At 39.0% G+C, this 25453-nt stretch overlaps 1 protein-coding gene across 2 annotated transcripts; it reads right to left on the reverse strand.

The window, feature by feature from the left end:
* Positions 1-2098: 2098 nt before the first annotated feature.
* Positions 2099-25117, reverse strand: osbpl11 (oxysterol binding protein-like 11). 2 transcript variants are annotated; one of them, XR_009827765.1, is made up of 14 exons: positions 24693-25117; positions 20362-20430; positions 20098-20273; positions 18154-18233; positions 17894-18079; positions 12661-12859; positions 11808-11953; positions 11582-11722; positions 6770-7232; positions 6519-6705; positions 4890-5072; positions 2689-2842; positions 2481-2611; positions 2099-2241 (listed from the first exon to the last, which is right to left on the reverse strand). XR_009827765.1 is itself a non-coding variant. In XM_062063137.1 (13 exons), exons 1-13 carry the CDS (start codon positions 24806-24808, stop codon positions 2555-2557), a joined length of 2157 nt encoding a protein of 718 aa, XP_061919121.1. In that variant the 5' UTR covers positions 24809-25115; the 3' UTR covers positions 2106-2554. The 2 variants fall into 2 exon arrangements, 1 of the variants encoding a protein (XP_061919121.1); XM_062063137.1 differs by having other exon boundaries at positions 2106-2611; positions 24693-25115.
* Between the last annotated feature and the right edge of the window lie 336 nt (positions 25118-25453).

A 25453-nucleotide genomic window follows, 5' to 3' on the forward strand; every position in this document is an offset into this window, starting at 1 on the left:
AAACATATTGTTTTACTTTATTCCACAAAGTGAAAATGATTGAACAAAGTGGAAGGTGTCCAGTGCAAAAAGTATTTTATGCAGCATTTAGGGTTATTGAGTTGCAATTATTTACCTAAAGGAATACAAATGTAAACATGAACTGGGCGGTCCATCAGTTAAAATAGTTGTATTCCATTAGTCGGAAAAAAATACTTTTATAATCGACGATTAAGTCGGCTTATTGTTGCAGTCCAAACAAATTAAGCAATTTAATCCTCCGGCAGCCTGTCTGAATTTATATGGTAAGCCACAAAGTTTCAAGATTCAAAACTTAATACTTCCTGTGTACAGTGCAACCGGACATTTTCCACAATTTGTTGTTACAGCCTTATTCCAAAATTGAATAAATACTTTTCTTTAAAAATCTACACACATTACCCCAAAATACTACTTTATTTATTTTAAATTATACATTTAAAAAAATGTATAATTTCTTTTCTTTTTTTTTTTTTAGACATATCTCGTGCGCACGAGATGTCTAAAAAAAAAAAAATGTAAAAAAAAAATTATACATTTTAAAAAATTTTTTTTATAACTTTATAAAAAGTTTCTCGTGCGCACGAGACGGGATACTGTACATGTTAAAAAAATACAAATAAAATAAAAAATATATATTAAAAAAAAAAAATTCCCCCTATGTCCCTTTAGGGGGCTCCGCAAAATACCAATATCAAAAACGTTTTTCGTTTTTTTTTAGATTTTTACAAATTCATTAAAAATAAAAAAAACTATGAAAACACATATGCGTAAGTATTCACAGCCTTTGCCATGGCGTTTAAAAGTGAAATCAGGTGCATCCTGTAGCTTAATTGGAAGCCACCTGTGGTAAATTCAGTTGATTGAACATTTTCTTCAGTTCAGTTTCAGTTTATTTGGAACATGCTTACGACACAATGTAGTGCATCACATATTTCCAGTTGTTTCATTACAGCACGGCCGAAAAGGAGTAGGAAGAAGCTGATCTTATTCAATCCTACCCCTTTTCATACCATAGCAATTTTATCCCATTTCCTTGTTCTCTGTAATGTGTGGAGCTCAGCGAACGACAAGGATCTGGCGAGAGTCAGGTTAACAGAACAGTGAATAAATAAATCATATACCATATTAAGTAAACAAATATCAAATATGAATATTTTGCAAGTTTATTATTTGGAATAAACTTGCAAAAAGCTTAAAACAAAAAAAAAAGAAAATCATTGTCACTCTGGGGTATTGTGTGTAGAATTTTGAGGACAAAAATGCATTATTCCATTTTGGAGTAAATACCTTTTTTTTTCTTTAAAAATCTACACACAATACCCCAAAATATCGAAGTGAAAACGTTTTGGGTTTTTTTACATTTTTGCAAATGTATTAAAAATAAACAATGAAAACACATGCATAAGTATTCACAGCCTTTGCCATGAGGCTCAAAAGTGCAATCAGGTGCATCCTGTTAAACTGACTCCTATAGCTTAATTGGAAGCCACCTGTGGTAAATTTAGTTGATTGAACATTATTTGGAATAAACTTGCAAAAAGCTAAAAAAAAAAATGTTTTCATTGTCACTCTGGGGTGAAGTGAAGTGAAGTGAATTACATTTATATAGCGCTTTTTCTCAAGTGACTCAAAGCGCTTTACATAGTGAAACCCAATATCTAAGTTACATTCAAACCAGTGTGGGTGGCACTGGGAGCAGGTGGGTAAAGTGTCTTGCCCAAGGACACAACGGCAGTGACTAGGAAGGCGGAAGCGGGGATCGAACCTGCAACCCTCAAGTTGCTGGCACGGCCGCTCTACCAACCGAGCTATACCGCCCCCGGTATAGCTCGGGGTGTTGTGTGTGGAATTTTGAGGACAAAAAGCAACTTATTCCATATAGAAATAAAGCTGTAACATGAAATGTGGAAAAAGTGAAGCGCTGTGAATACTTTCCGGATGCACTGTATATCCATCCATCCATCCCTTTTCTACCGCTTGTCCCTTTTGGGGTCGTGGCGGGTGCTGGAGCCTATCTCAGCTGCATTCCATACAGCATATGAACAACGCGCCTACATCTGCTTACTTCACTGTACAAACAAGAGCACATTTAAAGAAAATGGTATTTATTTGCATTACAAAACATGAACATTTGGTTAAAACCTTTTACAAGACGTGTAAATGTGTCACGCAGACAAAGAGGAGCCGCAACCGTGCATGTACAGCAAGCTTTTCCGTCCACTGCAAAAACCACAAAGGATATGAGAGAAAATGGAAAGGTTGCATTCCAGCAGAGTCAATGCATAATCATAATCTGTGATAAAAGTGATTACAATGTCATTCCTCATTCATCAGACTAGTTTAAGGCTATAGCATACCTGTACAAGAATAGGTCTTATTAACATGTGATTATATATACTGTGTACATATATATATAATCGGTACAAAAGCTTGGAGGCTTTGTGAATATATGAGTCCACCTGTAAATCAGTGCAAGTCATCTTGCTGTCATTCTTCATGCAAATGCCTTCCTGAGTCGACCAGTCGGGATGAATTAGGATTTGGCAGCAGAGCTTTTGGAGAGCAGTTTGTTATAAATCCAACCATCACCCTGGAGGAAAGAAAACGTGGTTCAGTACGTTTATACATGATGTCCGCAGGACGGTAAATACGAGTGCCCAGAGTCACCTCTTTGTCAAAGTATCTGGTCCTCCAAGGTGTTTCTGTCTCAGCTCGGTGCCTCTCCTCGGATCGTTGTCTCTCCTCCAGGATCCTCTTGTGCTCAGTGGCTTTTTCAATATCTTTCTGCCGCAGGGCCTCCGTTACATGTTGCCACAAGCGTCTAAATAACAGACAAATACATTAAACATACAGTACGCTCCTCAAGACTGCTTTTTTACAACTAAACAGAGAGGTCAGTCTGCAAACTGCAATAAAATGATCCCTCTCATGTCTGCTAGGGCAAAAAAATGTTAACCTTTATGTGCTTACCGTATTAAGTGTGCCTATAAGGCGCACTTTAAATCCTTCTTTTCCCCTCAAAACTCGACAGTGCACCTAATATACGGATTAATTCTGGTTTTGTTTTCCGACCTCAAAGCTATTTTATTTGGTACATGGTGTAATAAGTGTGACCAGTAGATGGCAGTCAAACATAAGAGATACGTGTAGACTGCACTATGATGCCAATATGACTCAAGTAAACACAAACATTTTATATGTTCCATTGAAAATTAATTCTGGTTTTGCGTACCGACCTCAAAGCTATTTTATTTGGTACATGGTGTAATGATAAGTGTGACCAGTAGATGGCAGTCAAACATAAGAGATACGTGCAGGCTGCACTCTGATGGCAATATGACTCAAGTAAACAACACCAACATTTTATATGTTCCATTGAAAATTAATTCTGGTTTTGCGTACCGACCTCAAAGCTATTTTATTTGGTACATGGTGTAATGATAAGTGTGACCAGTAGATGGCAGTCAAACATAAGAGATACGTGCAGGCCGCACTATGATGGCAATATGACTCAAGTAAACAACACCAACATTTTATATGTTCCAATGAAAATTAATTCTGGTTTTGCTTACCGACCTCAAAGCTATTTTATTTGGTACATGGTGTAATAAGTGTGACCAGTAGATGGCAGTCAAACATAAGATACGTGTAGACTGCACTATGATGGCAATATGACTCAAGTAAACAAGACTAACATTTTATATGTTCCAAAGAAAATTAATTCTGGTTTTGCTTACCGACCTCGAAGCTATTTTATTTGGTGCATGGTGTCATGATAAGTGTGACCAGGTGATGGCAGTCAAACATAAGAGATACGTGCAGGCTGCACTCTGATGGCAATATGACTCAAGTAAACAACACCAACATGTTATATGTTCCATTGAAAATATAGAACATTACACACGGTGCACCAAAATCTATCAAAATGTTTTTAGTACGACTTTGGTAAGCTATGAAGCAGCACCGCCTGATGTGCTTCAACATAGGAGTATTATTATGGTGTGTGTATAAGGTAAGACATATTATCTGGCGTTTTGTTTCGCAATATTATGCAAAAGCAACTTTTCTTACCTTCCGGTACCTGCTGATATGTATTTGGGATCTGCATAAATCCTGAAAAATTGCGCGAGTCCGCCTTTGTAGTCCGATAAGCTTCTTCTTTTTCTCTGTCTTCTTGTTTTGTGACATTCATCCTCCGCTGTTGCCATTTCTAATTAAAAAGTAGTGTAAAGTTCTTACTTATATCTGTCAGTAAACTCGCCATGAAAGCGCTAAAACATACCGGTGTAGTGAGTTTACATTATTCACCCAAGGGACTTTAGTTATTAGAGAGTTCCGGTCGGACGTTTTTTCACGGGACACATTACAGGTGTTGTTTCCGGATGAGAAGACGATGCTCTGCTATTGATTGAAGTAAAGTGTGAATGTCATTAAAACAGTTAGCTCCATCTTTTGACACTTCTTCCACTCCCGTCCTTGCACGCTACACCGCTACAACAAAGATGACGGGGAGAAGACGCTGTCCAAGGTGAGCCACGTTAATAAGACCGCCAACAAAAGGGTGCATCTGAAGCGACTGTCAGAAAGCAACTTGAAGATTATCTCTAAAACATCTATGCAACATTTTGAGCAAAGAACCACCATTACATGTTATGTAGACCACAAGGAAGTCTTTTACATTTAGAAAAAAATTATAATAATATGACTCCTTTAATGCGCTTTATAATGCGGTGCACCTTATCAATGACAAAAGATCAAAAATAGACCATTCATCAGCAGTGTGCCCTATGGTCCGGAAAATAAGGTATTATTCAAGTGACTACCACCAGAGGCTGGAGAAAATACTTCACACACACACACACACTGACCTGGATTCAGTCGGTCCTTGCTTCTCAACCGGCCGGACCAGCTTCTTTGTAACAGGAAGTTTGGTGACATCGATCACCTTGGTCTCGCCGCTGGTATAAGTGAACTCCAGAGCGCCGTTCCACTCCCCCTGAATGCGGCATACGACTGCATTGGTGGCGTTGTGCTTCACCTCCCCCGTCACTCTGCGTGAGGAATACAATTCACATTCGTCACCGCCGCATGCTCGTCATTTAACATAGCAGCTTAGAGATGTCCGATAATGGCTTTTTTGCCGATATCCGATATTCCGATATTGTCCAACTCTTAATTATTGATTCCGATATAAACCGATACCGATATATGCAGTCGTGGAATTAACACATTATTACCGTTTTTTTTCGGACCATAAGTCGCAGTTTTTTTCATAGTTTGGCCGGGGGTGCGACTTATACTCAGGAGCGACTTATGTGTGAAATTATTCACACATTACCGTAAAATATCAAATAATATTACTTAGCTCATTCACGTAAGAGACTAGACGTATAAGATTTCATGGGATTTAGCGATTAGGAGTGACAGATTGTTTGGTAAACGTATAGCATGTTCTATATGTTATAGTTATTTGAATGACTCTTACCATAATATGTTACGTTAACATAGCAGTTGGTTATTTATGCCTCATATAACGTACACTTATTCAGCCTGTTGTTCACTATTCTTTAGACATTTTAAATTGCCTTTCAAATGTCTATTCTTGGTGTTGGCTTTTATCAAATACATTTCCCCGAAAAATGCGACTTATACTCCAGTGCGACTTATATATGTTTTTTTCCTTTTTTATTATGCATTTTCGGCCGGTGCGACTTATACTCCGGAGCGACTTATACTCCGGAGCGACTTATACTCCGGAGCGACTTATAGTCTGAAAAACACGGTGTGCCTAATTTTGTTGTGATGCCCCGCTGGATGCATTAAACAATGTAACAAGGTTTTCCAAAAATAAATCCTCTCCAGTTATGGAAAAAAATGCCAACATGGCACTGCCATATTTATTATTGAAGTCACAAAGTGCATTATTTTTTTTAACATGCCTCAAAACAGCAGCTTGGAATTTGAGACATGCTCTCCCTGAGAGAGCATGAGGAGGTTGAGGTGGGCGGGGTTGAGGTGGGGGTAGGGGATAGCGGGGGGTGTATATTGTAGCGTCCCGGAAGAGTTAGTGCTGCAAGGGGTTCTGGGTATTTGTTCTGTTGTGTTTATGTTGTGTTACGGTGCGGATGTTCTCCCGAAATGTGTTTGTCATTCTTGTTTGGTGTGGGTTCAGTGTGGCGCATATTTGTAACAGTGTTAAAGTTGTTTATACGTCCACCCTCAGTGTGACCTGTATGGCTGTTGACCAAGTATGCCTTGCATTCAATTGTGTGTGTGCAAAGCCGTAGATATTATGTGACTGGGTCGGCACGCAAAGGCAGTGCCTTTAAGGGTTATTGGCGCTCTGTACTTCTCCCTACGTCCGTGTACACAGCGGCGTTTTAAAGTCATACATTTTACTTTTTGAAACCGATACCGATCATTTCCGATAGTACATTTTAAAGCATTTATCGGCCGATAATATCGGACATCCCTAAGCTTCATCACAATGTCCTCACTTGTGCAGTTTGCCACCGTAGAAGGGTTTTGTCTGGAAGGTGATGACTGCGGCGCAGCCTGTCTTGGCGCAATTGATGTTGACCTTTCCCCCCAGTTCCACCCAGGGAACGGTGAGGATGGAGCGTGCGTATGCGCAGGGCAACGTGAAGGTGTATTCTTCGTCATGTTCCAGCAGAGTCAGGCAACCTAACACAAAACCATTTAGTTAAGAACTTTGCGTTATTGAAGTAAAAAACAAGGGGGTGCTAACCTTCCCCAATCATAGAGACTCCAATGGACATGCCCATGAACTTGCTCTTGGTCCACACGTGTGTATTGACACACATGCGCCTTTCCAGGCATTCGGCGTAGAACCCAGACACAGGGGGATGATGGGACACTTGCTCTGCTACGAAGCGCACTTGGTAGGACTCCTGGGAGGCAGCTTGGTCAGGGCTTCCTTGTGGGGTCTCAACAGAGGAGGCCTCCGGTCTCTTGGGGACTTTCCAGGAGCAGTGGAAGGTCTCCCCGATGATGGGGTTATAGGGCTTCTTGGCAATGGCGCCCTTGCGGCCCTCGTGGAAGGAGGTGAGGTAGTACTCCACAAAGCCGACCATGCGATCCTCCGGGCTGCTGCCGTCTGCGATAGCCACAAAGAGGTCCGGGTGCGACATGAAGTCCGCGTACATTTCGAGCAGAGAGCGCTTCTCCAGGATGAAGGTGGGCAGGACAACCTGGAGGACAGTCAGCGTCAATTACAGTATCAAATTGTAATTAATTGCAACCAATGTTCCCTCTAAGGTGCGCGCCTGTGCAATTGCGCACTGCTCAAGCGTCCTCTGCGCACGGCAAATCTATGCCACGCACAAAATCAAATTAAAAAATAAGCGCATAACAATTTTCGACACGACACAGAAAACAGTTTTCGTCATCATTGTTCAAATATTGTAACGTCTGTCGAGACGCTTTGAGGACATGAATTCCATCCATCACTCTACTGAGCAAAACTCTTTATTGTCGGCCATAAACACATCACCAAAACATTAGTAAAAAAAATTATATCTAGCAAACTGGTCATTTTCTGCAGTACAAACCAGACCAAAAGCAACTTTGTTACATCAACAGCAGCCGCTCGCTCGCTCTTTCTCACTTGCGCCAACACATGCACATATGGCACTTAGCCAGTGATGCGTTTACAGCCACACAAAAAGTCGGACAACTCCAACACCACACATAAAGTGTCATTCCAGGTCGTTTCACTATGATTTACCAATCAAATGTGTGCTTATTCTAGTGTCATTTATTAGGAATCTATAAATATTAATCATGAAATGCTTTTAGTATATTAAATAAATACTAATAAAAAGATATTTTTTACAAACAGGAAGTTGCAGGAATGTACACATGATCCCCTGCTCACATCTCATTGTGCAACATGTGAATGTTTTAATGGGAACTAAATGCAATGTCTGAAAGGGGTACAAATTAGTTCCAAACAGGACCTCCACCCAGACAAACAATACAAGTAAAAAACAATATTTGTTGTTATTGTCATTGTAAGTGGGCCTAAACACTTATATTAGAAAATAACCTCATGGAAATGACTGCTGTCATTTGATTATAATAATAAGAGAATGTTGTCTGTCTATCTGCGTTGGCCCTGCGATGAGGTGTGGACTTGTCCAGGGTGTACCCCGCCTTCCGCCCGAATGCAGCTGAGATAGGCTCCAGCACCCCTCGCGACCCCGAAAGGGACAAGCGGTAGAAAATGGATGGATGGATGGAGATTGAACTTGTTATTTAGTCAGGTTTGGGACAGGTGTGCTGCTGGTGTAGCCACAGTGTGCACGTCTGATGTTGCTCACATGGCCTCCACTCAATGCTCAGGGACTTTTTGCGTTTGCTCACACACATGAAAAATTAGAGGGAACATTGGCTGCAACAACTAATCGATTCAATCGATTAAAATCGATTATAAAAAGAGTTAGTGATTAATTTAGTCATCGATTCGTTGGATCTATGCTATGCGCATACGCTGCGGCTACGTCTCATGAGGTGGCAGTAAGCCAGCCAATGATGTGTCATGTGCAGCTCACGTGACGACGCCTTCTCCTTTGCCTGCGAACATTCGAAAAATGGCGGAGGAAAACAGTATGGATAGTTCAGCGGAGAAACATCTTGAGGTTAATGCTTCAATGGAGAAAAGTGAACGACCTAAGTCGTCAAAAGTGTGGAAACGCTTTACTTTAAAGAAGACCGTTTCCTGCAAAATGTGCAGCATGGAAGTACAACATTACTTCAGGAGCACTTGAAGAGGAAACATGTTGGAGCCATGGATGAAGGGAACTCACGGTACGTAACTTTTTAAGTCCATAGTCCGGGTACATTGATCCGTTGTGCCCGTCTTTGTGTGTTTTTAGTCTTTTGTTAACGAGGAGATGTTCTTTAAGGAAGCGCAGCAGCAACTGTTGTGTATTAACTTTCAGAGTGTTATGAATGTTTTGGAGAGTGCGACGACTTCATTTTCTGTGTTTTGAGTCGCAACAGGCATTCAGGAGTTCAGATTTTTTGTGAGTAATGTTAACGTTATCCCTTTGTTGCAACGCAGGGCTGATAATGTGTCTCCGGAGTCCGTTTTCAGAGAGAAAACGCACGGTTACCAATTTGGAAATAAACGTAACGGACAGAAATATCTCAGGTTGGTTTCATAATGGATCAATGTAGGGCCCAATAAAGCTATATAAATATATTTAGATTTGAGTGACGCTTTAGTACAACTAAACCTTATGAAGGTGCTGGAATATTTCATGCTATTATTCAGTGGCAGCCTAAAATTAATCCTTTATTATTCACAACAGAAACATGTACAATATCTGATCCAGTTCTGATCTGATGAGTTAAATTTCTGTTATTATTGGTGTATGCTGCATCCCCAATGTCCATTTATTTAATTTAGGTTTTTTTAAAATGTGGTGGCGTATTTGCCTTTTACGTCAAAAATGATTAATTAAATCAACTAGGTATGTATTAAAGGCCTACTGAAATGAACTTTTTTTTATTTAAACGGGGATAGCAGATCCATTCTATGTGTCATACTTGATAATTTCGCGATATTGCCATATTTTTGCTGAAAGGATTTAGTAGAGAACATCGACGATAAAGTTGGCAACTTTTGGTCGCTGATAAAAAAAGCCTTGCCTGTACCGGAAGTAGCGTGACGTCACAGGTTGAAAGGCTCCTCACATTTCCCCATTGTTTACACCAGCAGCGAGAGCGATTCGGACCGAGAAAGCGGCGATTACCCCATTAATTTGAGCGAGGATGAAAGATTTGTGGATGAGGAACGTAAGAGTGAAGGACTAGTGAAGTGAAGTGAAGTGAATTACATTTATATAGCGCTTTTTCTCAAGTGACTCAAAGCGCTTTACATAGTGAAACCCAATATCTAAGTTACATTCAAACCAGTGTGGGTGGCACTGGGAGCAGGTGGGTAAAGTGTCTTGCCCAAGGACACAACGGCAGTGACTAGGATGGCGGAAGCGGGGATCGAACCTGCAACCCTCAAGTTGCTGGCACGGCCGCTCTACCAACCGAGCTATACCGCCCCACTAGCGTGCAGTGCAGGACGTATCTTTTTTCGCTCTGACCGTAACTTAGGTGAAAGGGCTCATTGGATTCCACACTTTCTCCTTTTTCTATTGTAGATCACGGATTTGTATTTTAAACCACCTGGGATACTATATCCTCTTGAAAATGAGAGTGGAGAACGCGAAATGGACATTCACAGTGACTTTTATCTCCACGACAATACATCGGCGAAGCACTTTAGCTACGGAGCTAACGTGATAGCATCGGGCTTAACTGCAGATAAAAACAAAAGAAATAAACCCCTGACTGGAAGGATAGACAGAAAATCAACAATACTATTAAACCATGGACATGTAACTACACGGTTAATGCTTTCCAGCCTGGCGAAGCTTAACAATGCTGTTGCTAACGACACCATTGAAGCTAACTTAGCTACGGGACCTCACAGAGCTATGCTAAAAACATTAGCTATCCACCTACGCCAGCCAGCCCTCATCTGCTCATCAACACCCGTGCTCACCTGCGTTCCAGCGATCGACGGAGCGACGAAGGACTTCACCCGGTCATCGATGCGGTCGGCGGCTAGCGTCGGATAGCGCGTCTGCTATCCAAGTCAAAGTCCTCCTGGTTGTGTTGCTGCAGCCAGCCGCTAATACACCGATCCCACCTACAGCTTTCTTCTTTGCAGTCTTCATTGTTCATTAAACAAATTGCAAAAGATTCACCAACACAGATGTCCAGAATACTGTGGAATTTTGCCATGAAAACAGAGCTTTTTGTATTGGATACAATGGTGTCCTAATACTTCCGTTTCAACCATTGACGTCACGCGCATACGTCATCATACATAGACGTTTTCAACCGGAAGTTTCGCGGGAAATTTAAAATTGCACTTTATAAATTAACCCGGCCGTATTGGCATGTGTTGCATTGATATATAAACTATCAGACTGCGTGGTCGCTAGTAGTGGCTTTCAGTAGGCCTTTAAGTTACATGTAAATGATGCTACTATGTACGTTCATTACATGGTTTCTCTCATTTCAGAAAGAAACAAGCCAGCATTAGCGACTTGGTACAAAGGAAGGTCTGCACACCACAGCAAGCAGCTGCATTGACTGATGCTATCCTGAATATGTTGCTAACTGACATGAGGCCACTATCAATGGTGGAGGATGAAGGTTTTAGACAAATGATTCACGTCCTCAACCCTGGTTACACTCTTCCCTCGAGGACCCATTTTACCAAAGTGATGGAGAGGAAGTACGAGCAGACATTCCAAGCAGTGTAGACTGACATAAAAGCCACCCAGAGCAAAACTGCTCTCACTACTGATGTGTGGACAAGTGTAGTTCGAAGGTTTGGCGTTTCTGTTGACATCAGCAATATGTAATCTTGCCAAAACGTAATCATAAATCCTTAGAAGAGCACCAAATTAAAGTCAGGGAGGTATATCCAACTGAAAATCACAGGTTGCACAAATAGAACTTGACCTACTCGCGTGAGGTCCATGCCCAGCTTCAGCTGCGACAGCAGGTGCAAGATGACACTGCGCTCCTCCTCCACCGCACCCAGATCCTCCTCTTGGTCCGTGAAAGAGTCCACTAGTTCATCCTCAGCATCGATGTCTTCCTGCTCCTGTAAAGAGTGGGACAATCATTTATTCATATGTCTTCCATGTCGTCGCACATTTGAAAAGACAAGATGACTCCGGTTGTCTCACCCCAGAGAAGCTGAAGGACTCTGGGCTACTGAGCTCCAGGCGGCCGTCCTCCACGAGGCCCTCCCCTGTCGTTAAACTGCCCAAAAAGTTGCTGCCGTTCTTCAGGATGTCGGGCAGCTTGGGCTCCAGCCACTCAATGGTGGATCCTGCCATGGATTGGGGGTGCAGAGCAGCAGGTTCAGAGGTGCTCACAATAATAACCTCCTCCCTCCCTCCCAAGGCCCCGCCCCCCGACACCTAGCTATTGCCAGCCTAACTCTCCCAAAACAGCCACTCGCACTACAATTTGGCCCCAACGACAGGAAACATCCTCCTCCTACTATTGGTTTAAGATTTCCGGTGTGGCATCTTTTTATGCAGGTTTAGAGGTGGGCCGAGCCCATTTAAATCCACCTGGTGTGTTGCCGGGCAACCTAATCTGATTGGCTGTTACGATTGGTGCTGCCTGTTGAAATATGCATTGAGTAATGAGAGCTGCTGCAGAAAAAAGCGGGACACACTGGCTGTTTTCCCCATTTCAAATCACTTTGAATATAGTGGGCCAGTCAAACACGACTCCGCTATTCACATCTATTGTACTACATGCGCTTTTAAAACACATCATTCCATTAAAACGGCTTCCTGTCACAGCAGCACAGGAGTTGGACATTCTAAGACTGATATCCAATTACCTTTCAAAGAGGTGGCAATAATAGGTACGGTTTCCTATCAATAATGCACAATTATTCCACTGTTTGTCTAGATTGGATGGTGGCCTGTGCACATAGACAACTGTGACATGTACAAATGAGCATATTATTATCAGAATTTAGATAAATGCACATACGGTACATAGAACAAACTAGCAACTCACCTCCAAACGAACTTCTCTGCCTGGCCACCTGCTGCAGGTTGAGGATATGCAGGCACTCGTTGAGACAGGTCATAGTGGCCATGGAGGTGGCCTTCAGCATCAGCAGGTCCTGGTCCAGTGCAGAGAGTCCAGGGGCTGCAGGCAGGCACTCTATGCCCTGGATTAGGTCTTTGTGTTGGCCTTGAGCCTGGCTCATCATCTAAAGGTGAAGAGATTTTTCGGTAGTTCATTAAATTTGCCAACACTTCTAAATAGAATATACCGTATTTTTCGGACTATAAGTCGCAGTTTTTTTTCATAGTTTGGCCGGGGGTGCGACTTATACTCGGGAGCGACTTATGTGTGAAATTATTAACACATTAGCGTAAAATATCAAATAATATTATTGATGTCATTCACGTAAGAGACTAGACGTATAAGATTTCATGGGATTTAGCGATTAGGAGTGACAGATTGTTTGGTAAACGTATAGCATGTTCTATATGTTATAGTTATTTGAATGACTCTTACCATAATATGTTACGTTAACATAGCAGTTGGTTATTTATGCCTCATATAACGTACACTTATTCAGCCTGTTGTTCACTATTCTTTAGACATTTTAAATTGCCTTTCAAATGTCTATTCTTGGTGTTGGCTTTTATCAAATACATTTCCCCAAAAAATGTGACTTATACTCCAGTGCGACTTATTATGCATTTTCGGCCGGTGCGATTTATACTCCGGAAAATACGGTAATAGTGCGTTATTTATGAGATATTTCTATGTTTCTTTATTTTGTGTTTTATAAAAGAACGTTGTTTGGTGCATTCCTGTTGCTAGAATATTATAGAAAATATCAACTTAAATTCATATGTTTGTTTTGAACTTCATTTGACATCCAATTGTTTAAGCAAACACACATATGCATGTGCATCTTTGACCTTCAGGCCAGCCTGACTGCTATTTGTTGTATTGGGAACATTGATGTGTTTGGTACGTCAAATCCCTTGTCTACTGTATTAACCTGCCTTAGGACAGCGGATGAAAATGAGCTATTGTGCTAACTATTGTGCCGGCATGTTTACATTGTTGCTCTATGTTGATGAATATGCTTTGTCCTGATTCAAATAAATAAATAAAGAATAATGTAACCTCCACTTAAAGCTGTCTTTAATAGCTGAAAAAAATGGTACAAATTAGGGATGTCCGATAATGGCTTTTTGCCGATATTCCGATATTGTCCAACTCTTTAATTACCGATACCGATATCAACCGATACCGATATCAACCGTCGTGGAATTAACACATTATTATGCCTAATTTGGACAACCAGGTATGGTGAAGATAAAGTACTTTTTTAAAAAATTAGTAAAATAAGATAAATAAATTAAAAACATTTTCTTGAATAAAAAATAAAGTACAACAATATAAAAACAGTTACATAGAAACTAGTAATGAATGAAAATGAGTAAAATTAACTGTTAAAGGTTAGTACTATTAGTGGAGCAGCAGCACGCACAATCATGTGTGCTTACGGACTGTATCCCTTGCAGACTGTATTGATATATATTGATATATAATGTTGGAAGCAGAATATTAATAACAGAAAGAAACAACCCTTTTGTGTGAATGAGTGTAAATGGGGGAGGGAGTTTTTTTGGGTTGGTGTACTAATTGTAAGTGTATCTTGTGTTTTTTATGTTGATTTAATTTAAAAAAAATAAAATAAAAATAACGATACCGATAATTTCCGATATTACATTTTAACGCATATATCGGCATCTCTAGTCCAAAATGTTAAAATCTTGAAAAGTAGGAACTTGCCTCAAATAGTATTCTTAAATTATAATAATCTTAATTGTTTTACACATCATTTTGACAAAAAAATTATAAAAATCCCCTCATCGATGGCTGGAAACTACGGAGCCCCTAAAGCAGGGGTCCCCAAACTTTTTGACTCCGGGGCCGCATTGGGGTAAAGCAATGTGTGTGTATATATATATATATATATATATATATATATATATATATATATATATATATATATATATATATATATATATATATATATATATATATATATATAACACACTATATATATAACATATATAACACTCAAGACTCTACATCTCTTTTTTTTTCTTGGACTGGCCCCCACCCTTGTGAACACACAGAACATAGACATCTTATAAGGGTACCCAGCATCGAGCGCTACTGCCTACTGGCGCTGACGAGACGCGGGGCCGCCATCTTGGAGTGGTGATCCACTCCACTCAGTGCAATTCATTTGGCAGGAGCAATGAACTGTCAGTGCATTTAATTCATCTTACCTCACTGAATACCACTGATTTTCACGCGCTTTTTTCTTGTCATACGTGTAGCTATGATAAAGGACACATGTTTTGGCATGTTTTATTATTCATAGTTTGCTTAACAGTAATAGAATATTTTTATATGCTATGCTAAGTGACCAGACGTCCGAGATCAAAACTGGGAATATAATCCCAGAGAAGTCAGCTATTTTTAAATTGAAGAAACAATATGATTAGGTTATATATACATCCGTATATCCTACATAAACAATGTAGGAATACATTAGATATCTATATATATTAGGGGCCTATAGACTGTATCTCTGTTGCTGCAGCAGCAGAGAGTTTATTGTGTCTTGACACTTTGTATTGATATTTTGTATTACATTTTCCCCTTAAATGATCATGTTTACAGTGGTTGTTTTATATGTATTTTTTATGTATGTGGCTTTGGATAAAATCGTCTGCCAAATACTTAAACATAAACATATATAAACACCTGAAAGTCTTTATATCTTTATATACCCCTCCCTACACAATCTGGACTGTGGTCCTAACTTTTACCCCTTTTGGCTTTTACAATCTTTATCTTCATCATTTATTTTAACTTTATGTTATTCAAGTATGACATTTTTAAATGTAATTAATTTCATTGACAAGCAATTATATTATGGTCATACTCTTGTTGCGAGCGGCTACGATTTCAGTAATATTGAAGATCTTTGCTCCTTCTCAACTGTGTGGTAATATTCTTTTCACAAAATACAACCAATAGTACGTTAATGTCAAATCTTACACTGCAAAAACTGAAATCTAAGTAAGATGAAATATCTCAAATAAGGGTGATATTTGCTTATTTTCTGTCTGATAAGATAATTCTTCTCACTAAGCAGATGTTATGTTAGAGTGTTTTACTTGTTTTAATGGTCCTAAATGATCTCAGTAAGATATTACAGCTTGTTGCTGAGATTTGATGAGCTATATTGAGTAAAACATGCTTGAAACTAGAATATCAACTGTTGCAAAGCTGTGTTATCAACACTCACAAGTATAAAACTACTTTTTTAAAGTCATCATTTCTTACTTCAAGCATTAAAAAAAAAAATCATGATGCCGAGCAGATATCATTATGTCAAGATAAAGGCACTAGCATTTACTTCATTTAAGAATATTTTTCAACATATTGAGCAAAAAGGTCTCTTTTTTTTCTACCAAGAAAAGTGCACTTGTTATTAGTGAGAATATACTTATTTTAAGCTATTTTTGGGTTCATTGAGGTTAGCTAATTTGACTTGTTTTGGAAAGTCTTGACAAGCCGAATTTTCTTGTTCTATTGGCAGATAATTTTGCTTAGTTCAAATAAAATACCCCTCATTTTTGTATTTTTTTTTTCTTGTTTTTGAACACTGACTTTTACTTGTGTACTTGTGAAAAGTAATCCCCTGATTCCTATTTTCAACAGTCCTCTCATTTGAGCAGGAAAACGCTGAACACCATTTTAATTAAACAATGGATGTCCGCTAACTTTTTGCAACTCAACGCTAAGAAAACGGAAATGCTGATTATCGGTCCTGCTCAACACCGACATCTATTTAATAATACCACCTTAACATTTGACAACCAAACAATTAAACAAGGTGACTCTGTAAAAAATCTGGGTATTATCTTCGATCCAACTCTCTCGTTTGAGTCACACATTAAGAGTGTTACTAAAACGGCCTTCTTTCATCTCCGTAATATCGCTAAAATTCGTCCCATTTTGTCCACAAGCGATGCTGAGATCATTATCCATGCGTTCGTTACATCTCGTCTCGATTACTGTAACGTTTTATTTCCGGGCCTCCCTATGTCTAGCATTAAAAGATTACAGATGGTACAAAATGCGGCTGCTAGACTTTTGACAAAAACAAGAAAGTTTGATCATATTACGCCTATACTGGCTCACTTGCACTGGCTTCCTGTGCACTTAAGATGCGACTTTAAGGTTTTACTACTTACGTATAAAATACTACACGGTCAAGCTCCTGCCTATCTTGCCGATTATTATTGTACCATATGTCCCGGCAAGAAATCTGCGTTCAAAGAACTCCGGCTTATTAGTGATTCCCAGAGCCCAAAAAAAGTCTGCGGGCTATAGAACGTTTTCTATTGGGGCTCCAATACTATGGAATGCCCTCCCGGTAACAGTTAGAGATGCTACCTCAGTAGAAGCATTTAAGTCTCATCTTAAAACTCATTTGTATACTCTGGCCTTTAAATAGACTCCCTTTTTAGACATGTTGATCTGCCGTTTCTTTTCTTTTCTTTTCTACTCTGCTCCAAACCCGGGGTGGACCGCTAGCCTGTTCATCAGATGGGGACATCTCTACGCTGTTGACCCGTCTCCGCTCGGGATGGTTCCTGCTTGCCCCACTATGGACTGGACTTTCGCTGATGTGTTGGACTTTCACAATATTATGTCAGACCCACTCGACATCCATTGCTTTCGGTCTCCCCTAGAGGGGGGGGGGGGGGGGGTTACCCACATATGCGGTCCTCTCCAAGGTTTCTCATGGTCATTCACATTGACGTCCCACTGGGGTGAGTTTTCCTTGCCCGTATGTGGGCTCTGTACCGAGGATGTCGTTGTGGCTTGTACAGCCCTTTGAGACACTTGTGATTTAGGGCTATATAAATAAACATTGATTGATTGATTGATTGATTGTTTTCTACCTGTCAACAGTCAGTTTAGGCTGCTCGCAGGCTCCTCATCACCACTTCAAGATGGCGGCCCAATTTCTCGCGTCACAGCAGCCAATGCTGCGTCTACTTATAAGATGTCTATGACACAGAAGACTCAACCAAAGAAGGCCGGTCGAATCTAACACTATAAACCATTATTGCTTGAAACAGGTAATACCGCACTACGGGACAACACTGGTTTCTGCTTAGTGACTTACATCTCTGGCATCTATTAAGTGGTCTGGCAGCAAGGAGCGCTTGCTGGAGTAGAGCGACGAGCCCTTGTGTATCTGCCAGTTGAATAGAGAGGCGGGGTTCTGGCTGGTTCGACGCAGAGACATGGGTGAACTGCCGCTGCCTTGAGATGCCGTGGAGTAGCTGCGTGACTTGGGCGGAGGATTGCTCTACACAAACAATGCACAACAAAAATGAATAATGTGAAATGTCCAACATTCACACATTTTCAATAGTGTCTTACCTTCCCCATAGCCTCTGTGTGATGCTGTGTACAGATTTGCAGTCTGCTCACCCAGTGCTGCCTCTCTTTGGCGTCGGTGGCTAAGGGCAAGGAAAAATGCATGGTCAGAGTTACTCTTTAACTGCGTCGTGTCATGTTTCAAAGAGTTAAAACCTACGCTGAAATGTAAACGCTGTATAAAGTCAATATTAAACGGTCCACAAAAACAGATGGGAATGTACCAACATTTGCCAGTAAAGATGACGGCGGCATTGTCTTTGTGTATGCGCGTGAGTGTTGCACGCTACACTGCAAAAAGCGAAATCTAAGTAAGATTAAATATCTCAAATAAGGGTAATATTTGCTTATTTTCTGTCTGATAAGATAATTCTTCTCACTAAGCAGATTTTATGTTAGAGTGTTTTACTTGTTTTAAAGGTTTTGGTCCTAAATGATCTCAGTAAGATATTACAGCTTGTTGCTGAGATTTGATGAGCTATATTGAATAAAACATGCTTGAAACGAGAATATCAACTGTTGCAAAGCTGTGTCATCAACACTCACAAGTATAAAACTACTTTTTTAAAGTAATAATTTCTTACTTCAAGCATGGAAAAAAAATCATGATGCCAAGCGCATATCATTATGTCAAGATAATGGCAATAGCATGTACTTAATTTAAGAATATTTTTCAACATATTGAGCAAAAAGGTCTTTTTTTTTTTAAACCAAGAAACGTGCACTTGTTATTAGTGAAAATATACTTATTTTAAGGTATGTTTGAGTTCATTTAGGTTAGCTAATTTTACTTGTTTTGGAAAGTCTTGACAAGCCGAATGTTCTTGTTCTATTGGCAGATAATTTTGCTTAGTTCAAATAAAATACCCCTCATTTTTGTATTTATTTTCTTGTTTTTGAACACTGACTTTTTGCAGTGTACATTTTAAAAGCTTTTCTTGTCAGTTTGTAAAAATAGAAAAATCTTTAATAGCAAAACATACCTAACTCAGCAGAAAGATTTTTGTTAGGAGAATGTACGTTTTGTCGTATGTCACAAACGCTGCCCAATGACATCATGTTTTTCTAGTGGGGCACCTTTGATCCATTTATAAAGATGCATTACCTCTAATTAGTCAACTAAACTAAATGTGGACACCATATTTCTTTAAATAATTTTGCTCCAGTCAGCATCAGAGCACTGAGCTGCAAAAATTGTGCATAATTTATGCACTATAGTACAGTAAAATCTTGCTATTAGTTTGCACAGTCTGTGTTCTGTATGGTTGCGACACTTGTGACAATTTGGAATTAACTTGTGAATTTAATTTCATTGGGGTGAATGTATTAGTCAGTTATTATATTTCTATTATTGAAGTATTTAAAAACTATCATATTTATCTTGCATGTCACAAAATTGGGTAAAAATAAAAAGCTATTGTTTTAGAAGAAAATGTGTATGCTTTTCTTTGTTTAAAAGTACTGGTTCAGTCACCATTATTTGGGATATGAATCTTACAACTCAAGATTCAATTAGATTCCTAGGTGACAATTTAATTCACAATCAATTTCTCCATTCAAACAATAATTTGGTATTTAATTCCTAATAAAACATTTTCAAAACCAGTTAAAAAAGCTCATCTTGGCTGCAAAAGTGTGACATACAAACGCAGCAAGTAAGCGCAAAGATGGCCTAAAAGTTCTTCCAAAAAAAAATCCATGCTAGAAATTCTTGAACTGATTCAGAATCGTAACAAATAATTGCAATTCAGATGCGAATCGATTTAACGTTTAGAAAAAAAATGAATCATAATATGACTTCTTTAAAAACTATTTTCCAAAATATTAATATATTCAGGGTCGTCTTATATCCGGGTCGACACAGTAATTTTTATTGATGGAATACTTTTAAATTATTCCCATCGCTCATCATGAGAATCCGAGCAAAGTGAGACCCCAGCAACACACCCCTGAGCTTGTACTGCTCTCCACTGATTGCATTGACAGTGAAAGTGTGCGAGTCCTCGTCACTGGGGGAGATGACCGCCCCTGCCAGGGGAAGCATGCCACGCGGTTTCTGAGGCCGGGACTGCTCATTGACAAAGTACTCCAGCAAGCCCGCCTCATTGTTCAGGACAAAGAACCTACAAACACAACAAGAAGGGGTGGCAACAGTCAGTGAAATCCCAGTACAGAGTAGGAACACTTGTACACTCAAGGAGGACACCTTACCTGTATTGCCAGCCTGTCACCAGGTTGGTATATTTCATCAAGTATCCATCAATATTCTCCATGTGGTCACTGTCAGGTAGTATCATGCAAAAAGAGACAAACATCAGAACATAAAATTCAAGGTGAAACTTCAGGCGGTTTCTCTGTCCAAATCAGTTCTAATCAAATCAAAAGGAAGGACATAATCACAACTGCAGTCCAGTGATTCCCAAACTGTGGTAAGCGGGCTCCGTCTAGATCAGGGGTGCCAAACTCATTTTAGCTCAGGGGCAGCATGGAGGAAAATCTGTGCACACTATTAAAATCATGGCATTAAAACCAAAAAAAATAAAGACAACTTCAGATTGTTTTCTTTGTCTTACTTTTGCCAAAAATAGAACAAACACATTCTGAAAACTTTACAATAAAAATATAGAAAAAAAATACCGGCAGCGGTAAAGTTTAGATCCATGAAGGAAAGAAGAAAGTGAATGAGTATTTATAACAGAATAAAAATGTATTTTCTTTTTTATAATTTGTTTTAATTAATTAAGTTATATATATATATATATATATATATATATATATATATATATATATATATATATATATATATATATATATATATATATATATATATATCCATCCATCCATCCATTTTCTACCGCTTATTCCCTTCGGGGTCGCGGTATATATATTAGGGCTGCAACTAACGATTAATTTGATAATCGATTAATCTGTCGATTATTACTTCGATTAATCGATTAATAATCGGATAAAAGAGACAAACTACATTTCTATCCTTTCCCGTATTTTATTGAAAAAAAACAGCATACTGGCACCATACTTATTTTGATTATTGTTTCTCAGCTGTTTGTACATGTTGCAGTTTATAAATAAAAGTTTATTTTTAAAAAAAAAAAAAAAAAAAAAAATTTTTTAAAAGCCTCTGCGCATGCGCATAGCATAGATCCAACGAATCGATGACTAAATTAATCGGCAACTATTTTAATAATCGATTTTAATCGATTTAATCGATTAGTTGTTGCAGCCCTAATATATATATATAAAATTTATTAATTGGAACACAGTGTAACTGTTCAAACTGTGTGAAATTTTACATTGGTCATAAGACGCACTTTTATTCTTTGGCTTTTACCACTATGTGAGTCTGTCCTCTGTTTTTTTATTTTTATTTTTTTGTATTTACTGTTTTAATTGGTTTTAACCTTTAAAATCGTTTTTAAATCATATTTATTTTTATATTGGTTTTATATTTATTTATTGTTTTTATTCAGTCATTGGTGGAGCTAAGGATAATATTTAAATATTGTTTTTAATATTGTTGTGCAGCACTTTGGAAACATTTTTGTTGTTTAAATGTGCTATATAAATAAAGTGGATTGGATTGGATTGAAATAAAATATACTTGTTAAATAAAACGGAGGCGGTAAAGCTCGGTTGGTAGAGCGGCCGTGCCAGCAAGTCGAGGGTTCAGGTTCGATCCCCGCTTCCGCCATCCTAGTCACTGCCGTTGTGTCCTTGGGCAAGACACTTTACCCACCTGCTCCCAGCAGTGCCACCCACACTGGTTTAAATGTAACTTAGATATTGGGTTTCACTATGTAAAAGCGCTTTGAGTCACTAGAGAAAAGCGCTATATAAATATAATTCACTTCACTTCAAAACATCTACCTTGTTTTTTTTTTGTCCGGTCCAGCTTCTCAGGCAAATCATATAGTTGATGTAGATGACCGTATCGGCTGTACAAATTTACTTTACAAAAGTGTAGGATACTTATCTTGTTGCCTTATTTGTATTTGACTTTACTAAATGGATTTATATTATCATTTGGTGCAGCCGGGCCGGAGCAGGAGGGGATGGAAAGAGAAAAAAAGGAAAACAGAGGGGGAAATTGTAGGGAGACAAGAGGGGGATAAGACAGAGAGACAACCACAATAACAGCAAACACAACAATAACAACAACAACAACAACAATAGAACAACATCAGCAAATAGGATATGTACAAATATGATGGTAAAAGTGATAGCAAAGAAGCAGTTAGTGAAATAAATAATACAGGAATGACAATGAACATTATTACACTACAAATGGAGCAATACAAATACCAATAGAAGTAGCACTATTGATAATGAATATTAACAATAATTACCTCTATTATCAAATCAAATCAACTTTATTTATAAAGCACATTTAAAATTTACCACAGGGGTAGCCAAAGTGCTGTACAATGGGCAGGTTCAAAGATAATACGAGAACCGAGCAAACACAACACAACGCAAACAGAACACGATAAAAAATAAATAAATAGAACATAAAAACAGGTTCACAGCAGGTGTATTATGGGGCGCCATTGCAGGATGGATATCACTCAGTGTTAAATGCCATGGAATAAAAGTATGTTTTTAAGAGAGATTTAAAAACAGGAAGAGAGGAGGCTGGTCTAACACTAAGAGGTAGGTCGTTCCAGAGCTTGGGAGCTGCAGCGGCGAAAGCTCTGTCACCTCTAAGCTTCAGCCTTGTGTCTGGGACCGTCAGTAGCAGCTGATCGGCTCGGATCGGGTGGGGCAACAAAACAGTTGTTCAAATGCAACAACACTTATATGTAATGACAAGCAGATAAATGGAGGGGAAGAAAGAGAAGCCAACTATATTAACCTTATAGATTGTTATAGTAAGAATAGGTTAAGCTTTGTCAGTGTGCCATGTGTTACCCAGTTTCCCCTAGACCAGGGGTCGGCAACCCAACATGTTGAAAGAGCCATATTGGACCAAAAATACAAAAAACTAATCTGTCTGGAGCCGCAAAAAGTCAAAAGCCTGATGTAAGTGTTATAATGAAGGCCACACATTAAAGTAAGTGTCTCAGAGTGTTAGATAACTCCTGGAAATGACTGGCTTGAAACTGCCAAAGGTATAGATGTGTGTGCCCAAGTTAAAGGAAAGGACAGGCTGTCTTCTTCTAATGGATTTATTACAATCTTTGCAAGCTGGGTAACGTTTGCTGTGGTCTGGAACAACATGGTAACGTTGGCTGTGGTCTGGAACAACATGGCACACAATCAGAAATGCAGCCAATATTACATACCGATAATGTGTCACGAGACTAGGACTGCAACAACTAATCGATTAAATCGATTAAAATCGATTATAAAAATAGTTGGTGATTAATTTAATCATCGATTCGTTGGATCTATGCTATGCGCAGAGGCAATTTTTGTATTTTATTTAATTTTTTTTTTTTATAAACCTTTATTTATAAACTGCAATATGTACAAACAGCTGAGAAGCAATAATCAAAATAAGTATGGTGCCAGTATGCTGTTTTCTTTCAATAAAATACTGGAAAGGAGAGAAATGTAGTTTGTCTCTTTTATCCGATTAATCGAAGTAATAATCAACAGATTAATCGATTATCAAATTAATCGTTAGTTGCAGCCTTACATGAGACATGCAAATATAAATGAAATACACAGAGGACATAGGTAAAGGAAATTAAATGAGCTCAAATGTACCTACAAACGGGGCATAATGATGCAATATGTACATACAGCTAGCCTAAATAGCATGTTAGCATGGATTATTAGCACTCCACGCAAGTCAATAACGTCAACAAAGCTGACCTTTGTGCATTCAAGCACAGCATAAAACGTTTGGTGGCCAAAATGAGACAAAGAAGGAGTGGCATAAAACACGTCTTTCTGTGGCAGCGTCGGAGAAAGTTGTACACGTAAACCAACTACGGTGAGACAAAACGGCGCTGGCCAAATACTGTCATCAGAGAAGCATAAACAGAAACATATTAAACGGTGGGCTTTATAACAATTAGGAAGGTTTGTTAGGAAGGTTTGTCTTATGTTTGTCCTCCTACAGAAACATAATTAAAACAACAAATACATTTTTGAAAAAGCTCCAGGGAGCCACTAGGGCGGTGCTAAAGAGCCGCGGGTTGCTGACCCCCGCCCTAGGGCAACAACGTTAATATATGTTTGATGACACGTGATTATATGCATCAATTATATGCAGTATCCTTGTTTTTAATGAATACTTAGGCCTACTGCACTACTGTGATTTAATATTGGTTATTATGGTGGTACTCGGAGAGCCAAGTGTTTTCTGAGGTGGTACTTGGTGAAAAAGTTTGAGAACCACTGCTGTAGTACACTTAACAATTCAACACAAGAGCTGTGTCTCAAATGTGCGCACTTTCATACTTACTTGTTTAAGTGCACTCCATATGATAAATAGAAGTATACAAGTGTGCGGCTTGGATTGACAACAGCCACGTTTGGATTTAGTAACTAGCTTCGCCAGACTTAAGAGCACTCACCTATACTGCCAGCTTTTAGCGCTGGCTCTACCCGAGCTTGGTGTCCTATTCTGGGGGAAAACATCCAGTTTGCCTTCGCTTTCCGTGATTCGCATTGCCGTGGTCTCCCCTTGCATAGTCACTGCAACACCGCCACCTTTGAGCTGCAGCCCGCTGGCCTGGAGCTAAGCAGCTAGCTCGCACACCACACAGGAGGGGGAGGTTACAGTTGGAATTGCATCTCGTATCGGTCACACATCCCACGGCGGACCGTTTGTTGGCTTGCTAAATTGAATTTTTTTTTAAATGGAATTAAACGTGATGAAACATTCGTCCTGCTAAGCTAACTTCCTGGTAGCTCACGACTGTCCGACCGGAAATAAATCACGTGACACGACCCGTTCCCTTTAATTTTTTTAAGTATAAATAATATAAGTGAATTAAATTAAATAAACATCATTTGAAAGATGTTTTGGATTGTTTAAAAAAATAATTTGGTATTTAGCCTTATTTTCTTGTGAACTATATCACCGGAAGTTTCTAGAATAGACGTTTCCGGTGTGACGTTGGTTAAAACTAATAGTAACATTTTGCCCTCTATCTATGTCGATTTATGAAAGTAAGGCCTACATTTTCTAATTGGCTTAATGGTTTATAATTATCAAACAGTATGATTAAGAGTGTTGTTGGTATGACTTTGGTTAAAACTAGAGATGTCCGAGGCCGATATTATCGGCCTATAAATGCTTTAAAATGTAATATCGGAAATTATCGGGTTTTTT

Source organism: Entelurus aequoreus, linkage group LG01 (genome assembly GCF_033978785.1).
Source record: "Entelurus aequoreus isolate RoL-2023_Sb linkage group LG01, RoL_Eaeq_v1.1, whole genome shotgun sequence".
Lineage (NCBI taxonomy): Eukaryota > Metazoa > Chordata > Actinopteri > Syngnathiformes > Syngnathidae > Entelurus > Entelurus aequoreus.